Genomic DNA, 23,041 nt, shown 5'->3' with positions numbered 1-23,041 from the left:
GGAAAAAAAGTTCTTGGGACTAAAGAACTGCAGCAATTATTTTTCTGTGCTGAATAATCTCTGCTTCCCCCAATGCATGAGAGACTAACAACTCACAGCTGAGCGGAAACTCAACGCCACCCCTCCCTCCTTCCCCTCCCTCCTCCTCCTCCTCCTCATCCTCCTCCTCTTCTTCTTCCTCCACAAAACCTTTGAGCCTCTTTGGCTCCACAATACCTATCTGCTGCTTTGTATTGCCCCCGATGCTCCACGCTAAATGACACAAACACACAGCAGGCGAAATTGAAAAAGAGCGACAAGCGTAGATATATGGCCTAGAGGCTCCATTCATGTTTCTGAGTCACATGGTTCAGAGACTGTGGAGATTTTTAAAACATGAAAACAGAGTCAAGAGGCCAGATAGGGCTCACTGAACCAAGACCGGGCTCTCATGGATATTAAAATGGACAAGGAGCTTAATTCATGAATGTCTCTCCGCTCACAGGGAAAAGGAGCCATAATTCAGAATGCATAACAAGGCAATGGGCAGCCAAAAGGAAAACTCTAAAATGAACTGGAAATAGATGGAAATCTTTAAAAAGGCCAGAGTCGCCAATTTTCAATATCAAGAGTTGAAAGGGTTTTGAAAAGACGAGGCTCATGCAGAATTTATCAGTTCTGAAGTCTGCATATTATTTGCCACATCCATTATGGGACAACAGAGAGGAAATTAGAGTAATGAAACAGCCCACTAGAATACCTCCAAGGGGAATTTACATAATAATCTAATTAATCTTTGCAGGAGTCATCTCTTCAGGAGAGCAATACAGCCGATTCTCAAACACGACAGGAAACATGCACTTCTTTAATTCCCTTGCTATAGTGACTGAACAACATCAGTGTTTTAACATGTACCTTTCGGCATTCCTGTGCTGTACTTTTAAAAATCAAGTGAGATATGCTCCAGTGATGATGACTACCGATACGTAAAGAAACACAGTGCAGTTATGGTTGCAGAATTGGAGGCTACAGTGAGTCGCTATCGGAAAGTGACGAGATGGGCCGAGGCTGGGTGGTTGGCATGCCGACTTCAGTAGAAGAAAAGACGCGATAGAAACTTTGGCTTTGCCGTCCACCATTGTTCAAAATCTCTTAAAACACATCAGTGATCTGTTCCTTCATTACCATGAACACACAAACTGCAGTTTATTGAGTCAATCCACAATACACCATCCTGGTGCAATAGATATTGAAATGTGTATTACTCCTCATCTGAAAATAGTTTCCAACAAATGTGCGGTTTCCTCCTCATTGAGTAACATTTGTTAAAAACTGTAGTGGGATGTACGAATTGTTGGTTTTGGGCTTTTCACAGTATTTTCTCACTATTAAATAAAAAAAGAATAATGCCAGCCTCATCCTTGAATATATCCCACTGTTACAGTAACCAAATCCCACAGGATACTGAACCTTACATAATGGTTGATCACCTGCTCTGACCTGCAAACAGCGATGGGATTACAGTAGAACAGTAGAGTTCAACAACTTGGTACCTACAGAAACTTTGTGTTTGTATATTGTTGGAAAAAGTATGTGGGCAATCTACCACTTAGGTAGTGATCTGCAAGCTGCCTGCCTGCCTGCCTGCCCGCCCGCCTGCAGCAGTGTGAACTTTCTGAAGAGAGAGCTTCGATCCATCATCGCCTATTATACGACTTCAGGGTGGGAAGTGAAGAAAGGAGCAGAAAAAGCTTCCATCATCTCGGCTTGATCTTCTCTCCAGCTGTCACAAGGAAGTTGTCAGGATCCATCTCAGCACATCAGACGCCCGTGGCTTACCCAAACACACACACACACACACACACACACACACACATACATACATACATACACACATACACGTGCTGGCATCTCAAAAACAAGGACATACTTGTGTGCTCACAGAGGAGCAATACATTATGTGCATGGCTACACACAAAACATGCAACACACTGAGATACATGCAGACACACGTTCAACCACACCAAGTAGGATATCATTCAGCATCGCAGAGAGAAGCGTCAAACAGAGGATGCAACATGTATTTTTTATGACTTCTACTCTTGTGATTGTGGATGTGTTAATGTGTGTGTGTGTGTGTGTGTGTGTGTGTGTGTTTATAATTGTGTGTGTGTATGATTGTGTGTGTGTGTTGGCCTGCAGCTGCTCTATCTACCCAAAGCTCTGTCTATCCACAACTGGTACACTGCTGTCTAATCTATGATTTATCACCATACTGACACACTACTGGTTCTGATAAATCAAAAAACATCACCTGTCATCTGAATCCCACAGTTTCACTTCTGTTGTATGTTATACGTCAGCTACTGTTGTTTTCACTTTGAATATAACTAAACCGAATTTAAACTAATCCACTGAGCATCACCCCAGCTTCATTCTCAACCCTTCAGATTCCACCTGTGAAATTTACCGAGTCCAACCTGCATCTGCGTTGTATTTCAATCCAGTTGCCATCCTGCAATTCTTTAATAAAAGCTTTTAAATGACCAGGAGCAACCTCAACTCCTGAAATAACTGATGCCAATAGTATTCTGAATAAAGTTTTATTCTCACAACAACATGTTAGGTTGTAGATGTATAAACAATGAAATGAACTACAATTAGTTGACTAATCAATTTGTTAATCAGCAAATCCACAACACTTTGGTGTTGGTCCAGCCAAGAAAGCAATTTGTAGCCTGGGCTCTGGGAACTTTAGATGTGCCTTTTTCATTATTTTCTGACATTTCACAGGTCAAACTATTAATCATTTAATCAGAAATGTGATCAACAGATTAGTCCGCCATGAAAATAATCATTAGTTGTAGCCTTGATATCTTCCCATGCTGGGCTATGTGCAGTGAATATTAGAGACCTGCTGTTCCTGACAAGGCAAGCTGCTTTCGAGCCCTGGCTGTCATACTTGTTAGCGGCCCCCGAGGGCCGCTGGGCCACACGGCTGTTCAGGTCAAACAAGAATTATATTCACCTGCACTGGCAAGACAACCTAGAAGGCAGGATCAAGATACAGTTGTCAGCCAGCAGCTGTCAGTAGCCTTGTAGCAATCGGAAGGATTTGGCAGAGGAGGATGGACCTCATGAATATTTATGAGGGTCTGAAAATATATTTCTTATTTACTCAAACAAACGGTAAAAGGAGTGTGTGTGTGTGTGTGTGTGTGTGTGTGTGTGTGTGTGTCAGAGATGGATCTGTCTTTTCCAGCTGATTGCTGCTGTGATGTAGCCAAACTTACAGGGAAGGATAATGAAACTGAAGACAGGTGAACAAAGATCAGAAGAAGAAGCCGCACTCATGAAACATGGTCTCGAGTACATACTAACATACACACAAAAATGCACTTTCTCACACACATTCACACACACACACAAACACACAGTTGCTTAGATGGATGACTGAGCTCAGTTTACTTATGAATTCACTTTTTCATGAGAAAGCCACAGAGGCAGAAGAGAAGCAGATGACATGCTGTCCTCTCTGCTGCAGCCGTAAATTATTATATCAAAGTCTGTCAGGCAGCCAACTCAAAAGATAAATCTGAGTCTAAATTACAATAGGAAGTTTTCTTTCTTTATGCTGAATGTGTCAATTGCATTGAAACCTAATTTTCCCACTGTCCGCCTTTTATCGGCAGCATCTGCAGGGCTTCAAATGGATTTTTGGAGACAATTGAGCCTGTGGCTTTTGGGAGATGAGAGAAACCTGCAGGGGACAGAAAGCCTCTGAATGGCGCACATTCAGACATTTTCCATTGACAAAAATAAGAAATACAAGAAGTATTTAGGTGGTGTTATCCTAATGCCACGAGACTAATAGGTGCAGAAGATGAATGAAAAAATGAATGCATTTGAAAATATTAACAAACCAATGGGAATTTCATCACATACTGTTTCCTCATTCGCACACATGCAGTACTCCTGTCTTACCTGTAGAGTAAAAAGTAAGAAAGAAGAGGAGCAGGCCGGTGACCAGGTTCCCCAGGAAAGTGACCACTCCACAGGTGATGCCTTCAGGGACCGGGTACACCGTCTCGATGAAGAGCTCGAAGAATATTGGCACGCTGCTGTTGATAAAAATGCCCACCAGGATGCAGGAAGTGTACAGGATGGCTGTGAGAGGGCAAAAGAAACAGCAGAACAACAAAAAGTTACAGTTTAAACTGGTAACTTTGATGTAATTGGGCATCAAATCCCATCTGAGCGACTGTTTAAAAAACGATGGCATGCTAGTCAAGTTTATGGAACCACAGTGGTGATTTATGCTGTGTTCTAAAGCTTCCTACTGTGCCATTTGTTCTCAACAGCAATGAGATTGATGACGAAAGCCTCATCCTGAAGCATTTCATTTAGAACGCCTCCCCTTAAGGTGGCAATTTACTGGAAACAAACCCAAACCACTGTGGGCATTTTGATGGAAAATGGCCAGTTTGCAACCCAAACAACATAACACATCTCCCCCAAGTCTGGTCACCTGGCCTGCAGTGTCACATAATGAATCAAATTTGTCAGGTTTGTGCGTTTCTGGCTCACTCCCTTTGTTTATATCACATTCCTATTTCAAGTGCTCAATTTTAGGAAGGATCAGTTTAAGGCTGCAGGGGATCCAATTGTGTGTTTTTCTATACTTGTGTAAATGTCATACCTGACTCAAGTAAATCTAACAAAACAGACCTTTTTTGAAACCTTACTCTGACAGATTGAAAAATGTGTATCATAAAGGCCTTTTTTAATGTATCAAAAGAGGCCAAACTTCCTAAATGTTAAATATCGTCAGAAAAACAAGCAGCCAATTAAGTTACCTGAATAAAATACCGTCTAAAATTCACAAAAGTTTAAGTCTGTAATAAGTAAATCAAAGAATGTATAAACAAAGTTACAAGTCTCACCAGGCAAACGGCTCTTGGTGCTTTTTGATACTATGAGCTATGAACACATTTTTGTTATCACAAGGAAAGTATTGATGTTTGACACGTAGTCTGGCATGAGAGTGTCATGAGAATGTTTTACTGGCTCTGTGACACCAATTCAATTTGAATTTCAGTTTCTTTTGTAATATATTGCCGTTATTAGTTTTTTTGCACACTCAGCATTAAGCTGTAATTCATTTCATGGATTCTACAATATATTAAAATCAAATTTCTTATTCTTTTGCCAAAATGTGCAGCGGTCCACATAGGAAACAGCTCGTCTCATTTGCTCCTGAGGCATGACGAGAATGCTGCTGCTTTAATTTGTGTAATATAGGCTTATTGCTACAAACAGCAGTTTATTGTCAGCTACGTGTGTGTGTGTGTGTGTGTGTGTGTGTGTGTGTGTGTGTGTGTGTGTGTGTTTGCACAGCAATCAGAGAGCGCTCAGTATGTTTGGCCATCTCAGGGTCTAGTCTCAGTCCTCAGGCTGGGACCGAAAGTAAAATGTGTGAACGTGTATTAGAGTAGATGTGCGGAGAGATTAAGCCATCACCTCTTGAGCATCACGGCACCCTCCATCTCCCTTATCACGGCAGATTGGCCCAAATGAGCTCCCCATTAGCCTGCACGTCCCTTTAATCACAGTGCCTCTGAGGGCCCCCGCGTGCCCGACTGCCTGTGACAAGGAATCCAGGCGGCACTCATGCAGCCATCAAACAGAGCCTTCTCCCCTGCTTGTCTTTATTCAACCCTAATGAAGCACTGATATCAAACCCTTCAACCACTGCACTTTTCCCCTCACGTTATTGAATTAGCCTATCTGCAGCCAGCTCCCACAAGGTAGCAGGAAATCCCTTGAAGGAGGGAGACATGAGATGAGCAGAGGAACATGGGACGTACCTCACTGCCCTGAAGAGAAGACAATGTTTTTTCTAGAAGTTATGTTGGGGGTCGTATTACAATTAGACATTTATGCATTTAGGACTACAACTAACAATAATAATAACAATAATAATCAGCATAATTTTTAAGTAATCTGCTGATTATTTTCTTGATTAATCATGGAAAGGTACCAGACCTCTGTTATTTGTCATTCCCCATCACTCCCCATTGCCCACATTTTATATTATCTCTCTACTGTCAGCTTTGTAACAAAGGCAAGAATAATTTGTCTTAACGTTATTAGTAGCCACAGTCGAAAAACATACTTGGACAAGCTACATAAAGGTGATTATGGTTTATGGGAAGTAGCAGCAGAATCCATGATATTGATTTATATGACAAATACAACCATGGGAAAGTCTAGTTTATCTGTGTACCTTCTTATATTTGGCATTAACACGTGTCCATCATTCTGTGCTGCTTTGAATAATAGGGAGTTCATTTTAGGAAATCAAGGAATTTAGACAAGACGAGACCAGAACAGAGACACACAAAATCTAATACACCACAATGACAACTTCTATGCACATGATTGATTTTTTTTTTTCTTCCCAAAAGACTGGTCAGTTGGTCGCAAAAACTGCAGATTACACTGATCTGTGTATGTGCCACTGACCATCCCACACTGGGATAATGAGGGGTTTTGGCAGATTTTGTTGCAGTATCACGACACCCCCCATGTATGCTGTGCCAGGTGGATGAACAAGGTTGGAGTCTGGCTGCTGCAGATTGCCAGAGTCTCAGATAAGAGGACATGAGATAGAAAGAAAGCAATGCCAGGGCCTGGAGAATGATGATGGATGATGATGCCTAGAATCAGTGGCTTTGAACGACATGCTGGTATGCTTATTGGTTTGGCTTAGTGAAAGTCCACTAATGTCCCTAATGGGTTTATCACTGACATCTACTAATGGACTGGTTCTGCTGAATATGTACCAGATGTACAGTGCTCTGTGCAGTACCTGTGCCGTACCTACGTGGTGCTGACTTTAAGCTTCCGGGGTGTTTACATCCATATTGGTGGAGAGTATATGAATCATTTTACATGTGGTTGCTCAGTTTTAAGACAACACAGCAGGACAAAGCCAATGGGTTTTTAGGGCCAAACACTCAAGTGTCATCCATGTGTTTTGCTCGCTGAGGACCACACTGAGGACAAAAAGGCTCCAAAACAAGCAAGAAGTGAAGCTGGCTGCACTAGAGCCAGTAAGCTATTGCCCTAGAAACACAGTGACCCCGTACGTGCAATATGATGACTGACTTTCTAGGGCAATCTCTACTGGATCTAGTGCAATAATTAAATGTATTTATTTATTTATTTATTTATTTACCTGTGTTATTTGCTGTGGTTGTTCTATTTCCCTGTGTCTTTAAATGCACTAATCAAGAGAAGTCCTAATTGCTTTGCATTCTGGACAATGACAATAAAGGCTTTCTATTGTATTCTATTGTATTCTATTCTACGAGTTGGAGTCCAGAGCCAACACAAACACTTACATGCTGGTCTATATGTACTAAGACGGGATGCAGGCGAAGCACACCTGAATCCACATAATAATTCAGTGTGGATTGTCCTGCCTTTGGCAAATTTATCTGAGCCAGAGCACTGAACTGCTCACTGAATTCATTTTGGCTCTGGGTTGCATCAGAGCCTCCCCAGTTGCATCGGCTGTGTGCAGTGTCTCCTTGGACCAACCTGCAGTGGAGGGAAGGTGAGTGACTCTGCTCAGACAGGTGAGCGTGAACCATGTGGAGGACAGCGAGGCTCCTGCTAGCATCAGCACCAGGATCAGCTTCAGCATCCCCCGAATAGAGTCTGCAAACCTGGGGGTGGGTGAGACGAAGGGGTGGGGGAGAAAAGAGGAACATCAATATATATATAAAAAAACAAAACAAGAAAAAACGCTGAGACAAAGTACTACACATTCAAGATGCTGATCTGAAAAAAAAAAAGAAAAACACCAGGACAAAAAGGCTGACATGATTACTGAAGTGAGTAAAGGCAGCTGCTTCAGAAACAAGAGGCATCCTTCATAAACACAATGAGCAGCTATGCAATTTCTCAATGTCTGCTTCTTCTGTGACTTGTGTCATAATCTATTACTGGAGACAAGCATTGTTGCAGAGAGAGGCTAGATCATTTCCTTCTCCCACTTATTTCTGAGTACGTCAGTTGCACTTGTCATTACACAAGCAGACACTATTCCAAGGGTTGATTCAATTTGTCTCACCAGCTAAACAGACAGACTTGAGATGTGCATTTTATTATATTGTGGAAGACAAGCCATTCGGCCATTCTCAAACTCTCTTGAGCATTGTGGTTTCTCTTTGTAGCCCTTTCTAAACCCTCATAGTTCATTAACTCCTCTCCGCTCCTCTGGGTATGCATATGTATGCTTGTGAAAAGCTACACAAGCCTGTAGCAAAGAAAGACACTAATTACTTTTGTTTTGTTGTGCGCAGACGAGATGCTTTAGAAAAGAGGTCTGAACCTGACAATGAACTTAATGCAAGAATAAAAAAAGAAGTGCTAGAAATGGCTGATTAGTTCAGCTAGGTTGTGAAGTTCTGTCAGCGTGCTGAGGGCCAGGGGATAAGGGAAACCACCCTTTGGGCAGATAATGAGAACATCTCCACTCAGAATGTTGCGGGATGGCATTTTTAGATGACATTAATATCTCCTGGGATTTCATGAGCTGTCATTCACAGCTTCGACATATTACCTCTGTGTTCACAGGACATCTACTACATTCTGTATTCCTAACTCTGGACTTGGAATCACTGGGAGAGAATTTAGAGCAGGCTAAGGGGCATAACATGATTAATTCTGCCTTCTCTGATAAACAGATCTAAAGCCATCATATTTCTGTTTTCAAGAAAGAGCCGGTTACACTGGAAGAGGCAGTCTAGTTAGAGTGCCAAGCGCTTGCTACTACACAGAGATGTCTAGTTCCTCTGCCCACAGCTACACCCCTCAAATCTGCATCACCCATCTGCCACTGACTGGCTCACATCCACAACCCTTCAACCTCCCCCGGTGCCAAAGAGGGACGAAATCCTTAGCCTGCATCCAGTCAAACCCTCATCTCTTTGCATAGAGGATCACAGGCTACTCCCCTGTATCAATTCCAATCGATCCTCGAGGCAGAAACACCATAAGTAGCTTATTTTGCGTACTCAACCTCCAATGGTCTCTGAGTCCAGTTGATAAAGAGCTTGGTCACTGATTGCCAAGATAAGTCAGGTGCAAGACAGTTTGAATGAAACTAAAACAATTGAGCAGAGTTTGGGTTTTGAAAACTACTGGCTTACACTTGACCAATAGCAAAGCTAAATATCCTATCATCAGAAGTGTTGTGTTTTTAAAGGGGGAGGCCACCAATGACATGACATGTTCCTTGTTTTGAGTCAACTGGACATACACTTAAACACACAGTATGTAACTTCTGCCACTAGGGCTCTTTCAATCAAAACGCCACATGGTGGAATTGCTTGGGATCGTGGGCGTTGTCTTCTTGCCGTCAGCTTCTCCCAGTTTGGATTCCTTCAGTGTCAGTCGTTCAGGAGGTTTTTTTTTTTTTACTGGGAGCGGAATTATTCACAGAGGTGTCCTCCTCTCCAAATCAAACAGACCAGGGGATTAAAACCGTTAAAAGCACTGAGTAAAGCAGTTGAAGACAGTGTTTCGCTGATGCTATACAGCGGACATGAGACGTTAGGGAAGGGTTGGGAGCTGAGATTGCTGCTAACCTTTGTTTCGATTGTTGCTCTGATAATGCATGATCCAGATGTTCAGGAGGTTTTTACCGGTGGGTGTCCTCCTTCCCATAACAAATGGACCAGGGGATTAAAACCAGTAAAACACAGAATAAAGCAGTTTCACTTTAAAAATCTGTGATTCGCTGATGATCTTCAGGAGACACAGGGCGTGTCAGGGAGCGACTGGGAGCTGAGCTGCCAAACATTTGCTTGGCTTTTTTCTCTGATAACTTAAGATCCAGACGTCCAATGATTAAAATACTTCATCTGGTTAGAATATATAATTAAAACAACCAAGGTGTAAAAAATGTATCTTAAAACTGCGGTTTAAAACTGGATAAAAGTGAATTTTGAGCTTTTAGCAGACAGCCACAACGCCAACACATAGGGGATATGATGCCATCAAAAGGCGACCAAGTGAAACGCACCGTTACCATGACACCTGTTACATTTGGCATAATGTAACTCAAAAAAATATATAACACAGGTCTGGTCACTTTTAGACATTTTAATGTGAAAAAGTCACATATAATAACATATTGTAGCTACATGTCAGTGGTTTTCTAAGACTGATGTACTTAGTAGAAGCAGAGGGCCTTGCCACAGACATGATGTGGAAGTTGGAAAGTAATACAATACTTTGTGGGCTTTGGTGTTTTCCTAGAAATTGTTGACAACAAGACTCACACAAAATAATATTGAACAAGAGAACACTTCTCTCCTGTAATGTAATTCAGACCTCTGTTACACTACTCAGTGAGTAAAGAGGGTCATGTCATCTCATGAGGCAATGTTGGAATTAAAAGCCTATCTTTAACACTCCTCTAACAGGATTTATTGGCCATAAAGATAGCATCGTTTAAGTCATGTAGAATCAGATTCCATTTTCTGCTCTCCTAGTGCCTGCGGGGTTTGATGAATATCATTAGTATGGTATTATCATTTGGGCCTGTCTATGTTTTTAGTGAGGGACATGCAGTAAATAACCAAATAGATGGAGAAGGTATAAGATGACCAGCATGCAATTACGGATTTGCAGGTAAAACAAATGAGGCAGTAGTTGATACTCATTTGTGTTTGCTCTATCTCAGCTCATTAACCTGAGAGTATTGCGTGGCTCAGACCTTTGTGATGTGAACGAGAATAACCCAGTTCTGTTTTCTATCACCTCCTCTTCCCTCACCCGCTCTCTCCAATCTTTTTAACTGGAGCTAGTAATGGGAAGATAATGAGGGACCCTTGTTAGTTATTCTTTCCCTCCTCAATCTGTGATGGGAAAAAAAGTATGCAGCGACCGTTATCCAATCAGCTTCTGTCTGGGCCATGCAATTAAACAGTCGCCAGATTGTTTGTCAAATGTTTCCATGATGGGTGCCACACCTTGCAGCATCCACCACCATTAATTGAACCTGCTGTATTAAGCTCCCTGCCATTCAACTATTCACCAGCAAGTCACAGGGAGGGAAATGCTTTCAAGCATCCAGTGATTTTTGGCAAAGGCCCGACCGCTGATCCCCTAAGAAATTTAGCTTTGGAGGAATACAAGCCACTTAAAATGTGAAATTGCAACACAAAAAGCATTTAAAAGGGGGTAATTTTCTGCCCCCTGTGGCAAATTGTGCTCAGCATTGGCTTGGTACTGTGGTAGCTGGGGGGACAGGGACCGCTAGTGGCATATAATAACTCGCATTCTGACATTAACATCTTAAGGGCTGCTAGTGGGTGAGACAAGGGCCAAAGATTGCTCTCTGCTCAGTTCATTACCACAGGCTTTCCTGGGAATGTATCTAATGATGCCATGTTCCAGCAGGATGAAGAAGAGGAAGAAGGAAAGAGCAGAGAGGGGCAGGATTTAGTTTTATGGGAGTAGAGAGAGAATGAATAAAGTAAAGATACTGGTTAGTTCCTTCTGGTTCTGCTCTTTTAAAACATTGCCCTAATCAAAGGAGCCCAGTAAGATTGCATCTAGGGGCTCATTTCCCAACGGACATCACAATCAAAGAGGGGATGTGAGGGAAAAAAAAAAAAAAAAAAAAAACAGCTTGGTGACTGATGATAGTAAATGAGAATGTCTGTTTCCTGTTTTCCATTACCCAGGCGCAGCAACCACAAATTACAAGTCAACGTCTCAATTATGCTCCAGCTTAGCATAGCATTATTACCCAGATACAGGTGTGAAATATATACAGTAGATGTACGCTTAAATGGTAAGAAAATGTCTGACTTTCAAGTTTTTTTATTTATTTTTTCTTTCAAAAATTCTGAGACAGTAATGATGAAATAATGATGTACGTAAAGTTGTAAAACTAAAACAAAAAGTGCATTAACTTTCGCTTATAACACGTCCAAACTAATTTCCAACCCAATTAATAAATCAGCAAAGCTGGCCTCACATTTTTAAAGTAAAGTAAAGGTGTTGTCATAAACTTTACTTTGTCAGATGACTTTGTATCATTACATAGTAATAGAATCAATATCTCGGTGCAAAAGTGCAGGAACTACGGTTTGCCTAATGCACAGGTAGCATTTAAGAGCTGCAATCAAATCACTACACTGATACTTGATACGTGGTTTAGACAGGTTCACACCTGACCCCTACCAACCGCGTTTATCACATTTCCACATCTGCACATAGAGCAAATGATGTGCGGCCAATTGTTAAAACTGAATTTCATTTAACTATCAACTGTAGCAGCAAAGAGTCTAATCAATCCGTCCATGGCCTCAGAGTCTATGTAATCAACACCAATAACTCAACAGCTCTGTTTACATACACTCATCTCATGCTGCAAACAGCTTCATTGATTAACGGTGGGAGTTATGGGCTCATTTACGTGATTACAACTTAAAGAAAACAGTGGGCCTGCCTGGAAGTGCTGATTGGGCCTCGGCCTACGATAAACATATATCCGTCAGAGCAGGAATGAATCCCTTGCTTTTGCAGACTCCACACTTTGTCTTTGCGGTGTGGCTCCCTATTCATCAGGGGAGGTGAAGTGGAAATGCAATAGCATCTATTCCCCTCGCTCTATCACAGCGTCGCTGGATACAGATCATATATTAAAAGAGAGTAGATTAGATGAAGGGAGCGAGCGAGAGACCCCCATCCTTTTACTCAAGTCAACCCTCCACTGTTCGTTACAAGAGAATAAGTTATTAATAAGGTTATGAACGGGAGCTAGACTAAATTACAATATATATGTATTACACCAGTGACCCGAGCCATTGCACTGTGAGGAAGATTCAAAAGGTACTAGCTCCTAATCTACTTCTTCAGGTAGCAGGGGCACAGGGGAGGCTATCGCACAGAACTTGAAGTGAATACTTGCAAGAATTCAAGGACAGTTCCATCTTTTGTGTTGCGTTACACCAGGTACGCATTCATGCCGGGAACAGGTGGTAAACACAGAAAGCCAACTAGAACTGTCATTATTCTAACTACATAGGGATCTACATCTGAAGTTGCTCAAATGTCTGGTTTTCTGACCATCCTTGAGACAACTCTACATCGAGGGCTGCATGGGTTACACAGAGAAGGTCTGCAAATGTAAATGAGGGGTTACAGTAAATGTCTGTTTTCTAATTTGATGCCTCACCGGGTCCATCAAGTTTTCACTGAGCTGTGTGGCCTGATAATCAGACTGAATTACCATTTTGTTTTCACTTAAACGCTGAGAAAATTAGACATCAGGGGTGGGGTGGGGGTGGGGGGGGTCAGGGGTCTGGAACCAGGCAAGGGTGGCGCTATGTTCTCTTTTGAAAGTTACATAATAACATGGATGAAAGGGCTGGGTATAGGCTACCCAGGTCCATGGCGTTTGTTTGTGGGAGATGTTAATTAACAAGCCCATTCTGGGGAAGCTCTGGATGTGCACAGGTCTTAGCAGTCTAAACTTGCTGAGGCAATCTTACCATACAACTGCAACCACTCAGTGGTCACAAAGTGAGAGACTTACATCATTGAAAAACAAGGTATAGCTCACCTGGCCATTGCCACTCCAAACACACAGCCACCAACAGTCGACCAGAAACCAATCCAACCTGCATCCACCTGTATAAAAAAAGAGAAGATAAAGAGGATGGTGGATTAAAAAAAACAATAAAGTAAGAGAGAAAGAAAAAAGGAGAAGAGACAGGGAGAGAGAGTCGTGAAGCAAAGGGAAGATTATTCAGTGTTCAACATGCAATTCATGACTGTGGGGACAGAGCGAGACAGAGAGCAAGCACTAAGTGTCTGAAGTCTGCTGAGGACTGTCAGTCAGTGTGTCTGGCAAATTGTCGGGCAGCATTGCTATAAGAACAGCTGTGCGTGTGTGTGTGTGGGTGTGTGTGTAAGATCGTTGTCCTTTCTTATTTATCCTGGTGAAGGCCAACACATACACTGCCATAAACTCAGGAGAAACAACGCTATGGCCAAGGGACTGCAGCAGAATCAATACGAGGTGAAGTGTACCACACGTACGCACACACACGCGCACACACACACACACACACACACGCAAAACCAATCAGCTTGTGGCACCCAGGCGAGAACGTCTCCGGGTGCCAATGAAGGTGTTTGGTTCCCATCCATCTCCCCGAGGCAATAACTCACATTCAACCAAATTCAACCAGATGGAAGATGAGACAGCAAGGGAGCAGAATCTAAAGTAGGATCTGATGCTTTTTGCTTAATCATACTCTGCAACGACCTGTCAGGAAAGTCTATAATGAAGAAAAGTGGACTATCAAAGTTATTAAATGTAAAATGTATTCTGGCTGAGTAAGTGATGAATGCCAAAATGTTATTATATTTGATCTAAATTACACTCCTCTGAGTGTTCTGTGCCGGCCAGCCGCCTGTAATATGCTAAAAACTCATCGGGAAGGCACGCATGGCTTGAGGTGAGGCGAAATGCACCTCCCCAGTAAATGGCGCTGATCAAAATATTTGATTCACAAACATTTTAAACTCCCACTACCCTATTGGCCCCTATAACTGCTGCTTATTATCTATGTAGGCTGTGCAGCACCAATGTAAGGGCTTCTAAGGCGTATAATGCCACATTGGTTTGTGCACCAATTTAGGAAGCTAAACATAAATTGCTTGCCAAGCCATTTCAATTCTGAGATGCAAATTACTATGTTTCATGTGCGGGTGGAGAGGTAATTAACTGCAGTATTCTTAGTGCCTTGGAACCCTAAAAAAAGGACAGATTTGAAGCTTAATCATGTCTGCTATATTGCGATTGTGTCAATAAGCTGGAGATGACTAGTGCTAGGGAAGGGAAAGCCAGGTCTTCTGGCTCTTGACACATTAACGTGTTTGAGTTCCTTAATTTTTCTCTCTGAATCTCTTGTTATAAGCCATTTTAAGCCAATAATCAAAGACCTTATCCTTAGCTTTAGTTCAACATGGTATTCCTCCTTCAAGTCACTTCATGTAATCCCAGAAAATCCACAAAACAGTCTTCAGTAAAAAGCAAGTGTTTTGTGTGAAGGCAGAACATGCATTCTAATAAAGTTAAACACTGCTCTGGAACTTCGCAAGTGGTTTAGTAATGGAATAAAAACAGCAATCACACTAAAAAGGAAGCAGGACACATTGGATCAGTCTGTAGTTCTGTGCATTATAAATGGCTCATCTCCATTAAGAGAACAATTACACATGACTGATGATCACAGTGCAGTACCTGTTTCCTGAGTCATACTCATTATGGTAATGCTAAGGTCTGCGCTCAATCCTTCTGTCTGGCTGTCTGGCACATTTCTACTCAAACGCCAGGAGTGCAGTGTTTTTATAAGAGCCTTTACTATCCCACTTCTTCATCAAATCCAAACCAATAATTATACACCTTAGCATTGTCAAACCATCTCACTGTCCTTTTGTGTTTCAATGGCACTTCTGGTCCTGGTTTCACCCTAACTTATACCTCCTACCTAATACAATTATAGTCATGTACAACCCATTCCTCCAATCTTGTTTCATTGACTGGACTCCGGGTTTGACAACTCCTAACTAAAATTAGCTTTTTTGATGAGAAGATGTTGGAAACATTTCTTTGCGGTTCTGGTCCATGTTGACATGACTGCATCAGATCACATCTGCAGATTTGTCAGCTGCACATTCATGCTGCCAATCTCCTGTTCTACCCCAAAGGTGTTCTGCTGGAATCAGATCTGGTGACCGGGGAGGCCACTGAAGAACACAGAACTTGTTCATGAAACCAGTCAGACGACTTTTGATTTGTAACATGGTGCATTATCACACTGGAAGTAGCCATTAGAGGATGGTAAATTGTGACCATAAAGGGACACACGTTGTCAGCAACAATACTAGGGCTGTGGAATTCAAACCATGATTGATTGCTATTAAGGGACCAAAGTGTGACAAGAAAACATTCCCCGCACCATTACACCACTAGCAGCAGCCTGGACTGTTGACACAAGGCAGGTTGGGTCCATGGATTCATGCTGTTGATGCCAAATTACCCTCCCATCTGCTGCCTCAGCAGAAATCCAGATTCATCACACCAGGATATGTTTTTGCAGTCTTCAACTGTCCGGTTTTGGCGAGCCTGAGTCTGAGCACGCAGCAGCCTTACGTTTCTGTTCTTGGCTGACAGAACTAGAACCTGACGTGGTCTTCCGCTGTTGTATCCCATCTGCCACGAGGTTCAATGTGTTGTGCATTCCGAGATGGTTCTCTGCTCGCCACGGTCGTGAACGGTGGTTATCTGCGTTATTGTAGCCTTTCCATCAGCTCTGGCCACTCTCCTCTGACCTCTCAACAAAAAGGCATTTACATCCACAGAACTGCCGCTCACTGGATGGTTTTTTTTTGTCTTTGGCACCATTCTGAGTAACAACTCTAGAGACTATGTGAAAATCCCAGATCAGCAGTTTCAGAAATACTCAAACCTGGCAGCAACAATAATGCCACGGACAAAGTCACCGAGATCACATTTTTTCCTCATTCTGATATTTGATGTGAACATTAACTGAATCATCAACTGAAGTGGGTTTAAAGGTGTCCCTAATAAAGTTCTCAGTGAGTTACTGTACAAATAACAGCCAGAGCCTTCCTCTATAGAGAGGTTTTCAGGAGAGAACTCCAGTTTCCCTGATGCAGGCAAGGTCACTTCTTGGATGTACCATGTCAACATGAAGTGAGCACATGTTCCCAAAGTGTGCCTGAATCTGTATCCTATACTTCCATCTCCTTTCTTCTAGAGTCCATCCCTGGTTTTTACGTTGCACTCAAACTCAAATGTCACTCCAAAACAAGAGCTAGGAGCTGAGGAGTTGGTGTGGGACTTGGTTGTAACACCTAGTCATGGTAGTTGCCAATTACTCTTTCCACCACTGCTTCACCAAGGATCCACCCAGTTTCCTAAACATACATTTCCTAGACATTTTCAAGACAAGAGTAAAAACCCCCCTAAAGCTTTCAAAGTGTGCATTCAGAATCCTATGGGTGACATCACAGTTGCTGTCTACATGTTTAACTCACAGTGTGTTTGCAGTATCTTTAGGCTGTTGTTTAATTTCCATTGATGTTCACACTGGCCTTGTATTTATGAAGCCACAAACATGAAAATTTTGAAATCCATTTCCATGTGCCTTCAGCCCAATACTTTGTCACCCTCAAGTTACTACAATCAGTTTTTGCATCACTCAAAACCCTGCTAACTTTCCTAGCATAGTGTCAGTCAGACCACTGCGTCTCCTCCTGCTGTGCCATTTGCCAGCCAGCCGATCCCTGCATGTCTCTGTTCGTCTGTCTTTCATTTATTTAAATCAACCCTTGCAAGTTTCTTCTGGGTTATATTTAGTCAATCTTCTCCCCTGGTCGCAGCAGGACATGGCTTAGTGCTGGATCACTTTTTGTCATTTGTAGTGTGCGTGTTTTAACACTATGATTGTTTTAGGACCCTCAGCTGTGGATTGGGCACAAGTTTGTTTGTCCAAATCAGTTTTAGAGAGTAGACGGCAGCATTTGTCTCATCCGACAACAACTATACATGCTGCCTCACAGCAGCCATGGTCACCTCTCAATCAGACCACATGGCTAGCTGGAAAAACAGATGACAGAAGCATCTTTATCTTTGGGGAAGAACCCTGAAGAACAGCTCAAAGAAAAATGCTGTAAAAAGATGGGGAGGGAGGGCAGAGAGGGGAGGGAAGATGAAGCGAAATCTGGAAACAGACTAAAGATAAATGACTGCATGAAGCAGAGGTAGAAGAAAGTTGTCAAATGTGTGCATTTCAGAACACTGAAAAAAGCATTTGGTATTTGCAGTACAGAAGTCATTATTCGAAAATAAGCGTGACAGCGTGCAGCTCCAGACCGGCTTCTGTGAGAGGGAGAAGAGATGGACAGGAAAGGGAGGGAAAGAAAGAGATCTCCAAAAGTAGATGAAAACCTCCAACTAGGGCAGAGTGGAAATAAACCAAGATGGCTGGAAGTTGGCACGTAGGTGGGATGTATTGCATCAGATCCAAGTGTGGCCTGTGAGCATAAATGAAGGGATTTAAGTGATGCACTTAGGCGAAAACGAGCGCACTTGCATCCCACCCATTTGCAGCAGGATCTGGTCTGCATAGATAGTGCCAGCGTGAGGCACGCTTTATATCATAACAGACTGACACAGGCTTCACAATCAGGATGACCTCTGCTCCCGTACAATGGAGCAATTATCCGCAAAGGAAAGGAGTACCAAGGTATACACATCCGCTTGTGAGTACACTTTCATGTAACCACCCACCTGCTTCAAAATGAACATATTATGGGAAACCACGAGGAAATTAATAGAAAGTATGAAATTGCCCTCTTGCTATCATCTTTTTGTGCCTTGGCCTGAGGCTCTTACTGCATATTTTAAATTACCAGACAAACAGTCAGTCTCAGTAGCATTTTTCGAATGAGAGGAAGATAACAAAAGGGAACAGAGCAGAGCAAAAATGTTTGTTCCAGTGCAAGTGCATGGGAGCTCATGGAGAGAAAGAGGGAAAAGGTCTACACACATCACATCTTGTGCAACATCTCTCTGCACTGTTTTTGGATCTGACAGAATCAACAAAGCTTACAGCAGATAGGAAAGCGGGATAAGTTAAACCTATGATTTGGATCTGCGGAGGCACAGTGAGCTTAAAAAGAAGACGCTGTGTTTGCTTTTCCTCAGTTTAACTTGACTTTAAGAACAAACATCTCCATGTCTGAAGAACAAAGAACATTTCCAGAACTCTTCTTAATACTCTTCCATTTCACCATGTTTGGATGCATCACTGTTCTGGTCCATTCATTTTCTAAGCTCCAAGTTTTGTACCCATGAGATATCCTGTAACATAGCTCACCTCACTGCAACAGACTTTTATTCTTAACACACTTTTATCTCCTTAACTAGCATGGATAAAAGGAATGTGGAGGAGAGGAAAAAAATCTTTTGAGAACAAATGAAATCTAAGAACAATTTGGTATGCGCTCTGCTACCTCTTGACAGGGGTATAAAGATAGAGGTGTGACGAGAAGTGTCTCATCCTTCGCTCTCCTGTGTGTGATCTCCTCTCAAGCAGCACCTGTCTGATGATAACCTTGAAAAGATCCTCCCTTTGTCTTTCGACATACTGCTGTGTTGAGACCTGGAAGATGGAAATGATACAGACCTTCTTCTCCAACCTGCACCCCACCCCCCCCACCCCCACTCAACTTGCCTTCCTCTTTTGTCTGTCTCAGACTGAAGATGGAAAGCAGGCATGCAAATGATGAATTGCAGTTGATTGGGCCCCTTCACAAAAGACGGACAGAAGTGCTGAGTGTGATTAACAATCATTTCCCTCTTTTTTTCTTCTTTTATTTTTAGGTCCCTAGAAATATGGCTGAATCTGTTTTTTGTACAGTGAAGGACATCATTTTTGAACTTTAAAGTGTATTCAAAAGAGGGTAAGAGCGAGTTAATAAAGCACTGCAGAAAAGTTCAGCTGTCAGGAGGCCTTCTACACAGAAATACACTTTCTCATTATAGTACAGGAGCCTTGGGGTTAATTATCCCTCAGCATCTCCAGTATTTCAGATCTGCTTTAAAATGCAATGTGTGCTTTCTGTGCGTTGACTCTAAGGAGCATCGACTGGACAAATAACAGGCCTCACTCTCTTGAAGGCATGACGACTTTCTTCAAGACACAACCAGGAGGCCGAAGAGAAATCTTACCGGATATTTATCCCATTGTTCATCTGAGTGGGCTACACTTGTGTAAAGATCTGCAAATAGCTGGCACAGTGAGGGTTTTCAAAACGGGAAAATCAAACCTGGTGAATGGAATGGTAAGCTACTCGCGCTGCTTCGTTTTTTATGCAGAAATACACGATGGCTGTCTTTTCATTCTATTCTTGGGTGCAACATCCACCTAAAGGGTAACCAAGATGAAAAGTAAAGTGTTGAGTAGAATAAGTGCTGACCTAGTCTGCACATTTTCACAAAAAGCGGCCAAAATAGCAGTATTGACTACGGATTTTACCTTTTTGATGGAGTGGTGTTTGGAAAGTCTTCCCACACAAACATTTCTTGGCAAAGTGTGCACTTGAAAAAAAAGCCCACTCATAGCTACTATATTCAGTGCTGTTAGTGACCTTGGTTTACTGATGTTCTTTTTATCCAAACCTAATACATTACCAAGATTAAAGGTGATATGTCATTCTGTGTGTGTGTGTGTGTGTGTGTGTGTGTGTGTGTGTGTGTGTGTGTGTGTGTGTGTGTGTGTGTGTGTGTGTGTGTGTGTGAGTGTGAGTGAGTGAGATACCTACCTGACTGACTTTGGCTGGTGTAAGGACCATGTCAAGGACTCCTGCCCAGCCGGCAATCACTCCTGTGGGGACTGCATAGGCCAGCGCTATCATCAGGAACCGCAGGTTACTAAAGGGGACAAACCCACATTAGAGATTCAAGATTGATGCACTCTCAACAAAGTCTTGTGACTAAGTTGTTTGTGTACTGATTCTCCCAGCAATATGAATATGGCTGAGTTCTCTGACCATGTGTGTCTTGGAACCATTAGATTAGAATAATATCCATAACATTAACCTTAAATCTTCTATATCTTCTATAATCTTCTATGCTGGACAACACATCATTCTGTGAAAGGACAGAGGGTCACTATGCTAGCCTCTAGTTTATTTTTTAACTATAGCCACTGACTAAAGTTCTGTAAAAACATACTGTTAAAATCAAGTACAGTCCACATCCTAACAGCTCTGGCCTGAGATGAAAGAGTGAAAGCAACATAATGAAATTCCTCCTTCCCCTCCTGTTCACTGGTGTTTGGAGGTCTGCCATCAGCTCCAGGTCTTTTTTACTAGTCTTCCCTATACTGTGCACACACACACACACACACAATTCCTCCTGCTTCTGTCACAGCAAAAGATCTATCCTTATGCAGAGCGTAGTGACAGAGCGATAAGCATCTATCTGCACATAGTGGGCAGAGCTGCCAAAATAAAGCTGAGGTGTCACAGAGGGCAACATGCACCTAAACTGAACAATACGGTCCAAAGCTGCTCTCCAAGCTCCATGGTCGTGTGGTGTTCAACAGATGGAGTGAGATGTCCTCTGATTCATTCACTGGATGAGTGAATTGATAATAAATTATATATCATAAAAGACTTAACAGAATTAATTCACTCTGGTTTCCGCAATAACGAATCAAACAACTCAAAAACCTCCCTGAAGCTGAAACCGGTACCACGGTAACTGTGACTATTACAGCAACTACTGCGGCTGACTCTCAGTATATTCAGCATCAGCATATTTAAAAAGTGTGGAAACATTTATTTGTTGATATTATTCCCTATAGAATATAATATTCATTCTTGAGATATAAGTTTAAATGGTAAATTCCAGTTTGATAGCACTGTTTAATGGAACTATTCCTACTATTCAGTGAAAATGGGGGAGGACGATTAAAGGTGTTCTTATACATGTAAAAAAGAATTCTCTCCTGTGCTCCCTGGGATTATTTATATTATATAATTATCTATCAATTATTTTTAGATTAACCAATTAGACATTTAGTCTATAAAACAATAGACTATAATAAAAAATACCTGTTATAATTTCCTAGATCGCCAGGGGATCTTTACATGACCAACAGTTTAAAACCCAAACATATTCAATATATTTCCAGTTTATCAAAGTGCTCACATTTAAGAAGCTCAAACCAGAGAATAGTTTGCATTTTGCTTGATGAATGACTTTATTACTGATTATTAAAACTGTCACCAACTATATTTACACTGAGTTTTTAAATCGGGTAATGAAACCAAGTATTGCCAATGAATAGTTGCTGATCAAGTTATCAGCTAAAATCAAACTGCACAATAATAGATGAAAACAAGCACCATTTCCCAGCTGTGATAAATGGCTTTAGGCTACAGATATTGTGCTGCAGGGTTTATTACGAGCTGTCTGCTAATATCTCATCAGCTCACAGCGAACTGTGTACAGCAGGGCGAAGAAAAAAGAAAACAGACACCTCTGTACACCTCGTTATGTATGCGTATTCAGTGTACAAACAGAGAGCGCACCTCTTTAGGGTATATGGCCCCCCTCCAATCACATGCAACCCAATTACAATCACTTGGAACACCCACGCTAATCACCTTCGCCCAATGAGGTGGCTTGCTGATTTAAATCAGTGCCACCTCCTCAACCCCAACAATGTGATTAGAATCACTGGGCGTCTGACAAATGAGGCAGAGCTGGCAGAGCCGGCAGCAGATTCATAGATTGTTTTGTTTTCTTTGCTCTCCTCTTTTTTGTTTATGGACACTGTTTAACATTTATTCTCCACCTGCTTTGTTCATTATAATGCAGGCGGTATCCTGAGCAGTATCGTGCAGGGACATCTGGAGAACACTTTTGGCCTCCCGCATCCCTACTATGGCATCAAACGCTCAAACACACTGACAGATCAAGTTCACACACACACTTCAAGTCAGTCTTTGAGTTGCAAACTGTGGGGGGAACTTGTCCCAAGATACATACACTGTACAGCAAAAGCATTGTTGCTTTAAACACATGCACACCCTTCCCCTTTCCTGACACTGGTGTACTTCAGACAATGAATCACTTCTATTTGCAGAATGCTTTGACTCCACAGAAAAACAAACACAGCCTGTCTCTCTACTGCAGCCCTGTCTTGTCCTAAGCAGTATGAAGCTACTTGGCCTTGGAGAGAGAATGGAGGGACGGTCATAAAAGCCCCATGATGGAGCACCCTCTCTGCTTTTCTCCCAGCACCCCTTTCATTAACCTTGCCACAACAGCAGGAAATCGATATCCAGGCACCTTTTTCTCTGTCTGAGAACTTATTTAGATAACCAAATGTAAGCAAGCTACTGGGTAAGAGAGGGGTCATTT

General features: G+C 42.1%; 1 protein-coding gene across 1 annotated transcript in view; it reads right to left on the bottom strand.

Moving 5' to 3' along the window:
• dirc2 (disrupted in renal carcinoma 2) overlaps positions 1–23,041 on the bottom strand; it is a 47,480-nt gene that overhangs the window by 6,577 nt on the left and 17,862 nt on the right. The window contains exons 5-8 of the mRNA XM_022741390.1: positions 20,431–20,539; positions 13,631–13,698; positions 7,585–7,712; positions 3,964–4,146 (exon numbers count right to left, since the gene is read on the bottom strand). Coding sequence (XP_022597111.1) covers positions 3,964–4,146; positions 7,585–7,712; positions 13,631–13,698; positions 20,431–20,539 — 488 coding nt within the window. The remainder of the gene's footprint in view (positions 1–3,963; positions 4,147–7,584; positions 7,713–13,630; positions 13,699–20,430; positions 20,540–23,041) is intronic.

The sequence above is a fragment of the Seriola dumerili genome, unplaced genomic scaffold (assembly GCF_002260705.1).
Source record: "Seriola dumerili isolate Sdu_G_001 unplaced genomic scaffold, Sdu_1.0 BDQW01000052.1, whole genome shotgun sequence".
Taxonomy (NCBI): Eukaryota; Metazoa; Chordata; class Actinopteri; order Carangiformes; family Carangidae; genus Seriola; species Seriola dumerili.
Note: the sequence above shows the minus strand (reverse complement) of the source record. Positions and strands in the feature narration are given on the sequence as shown.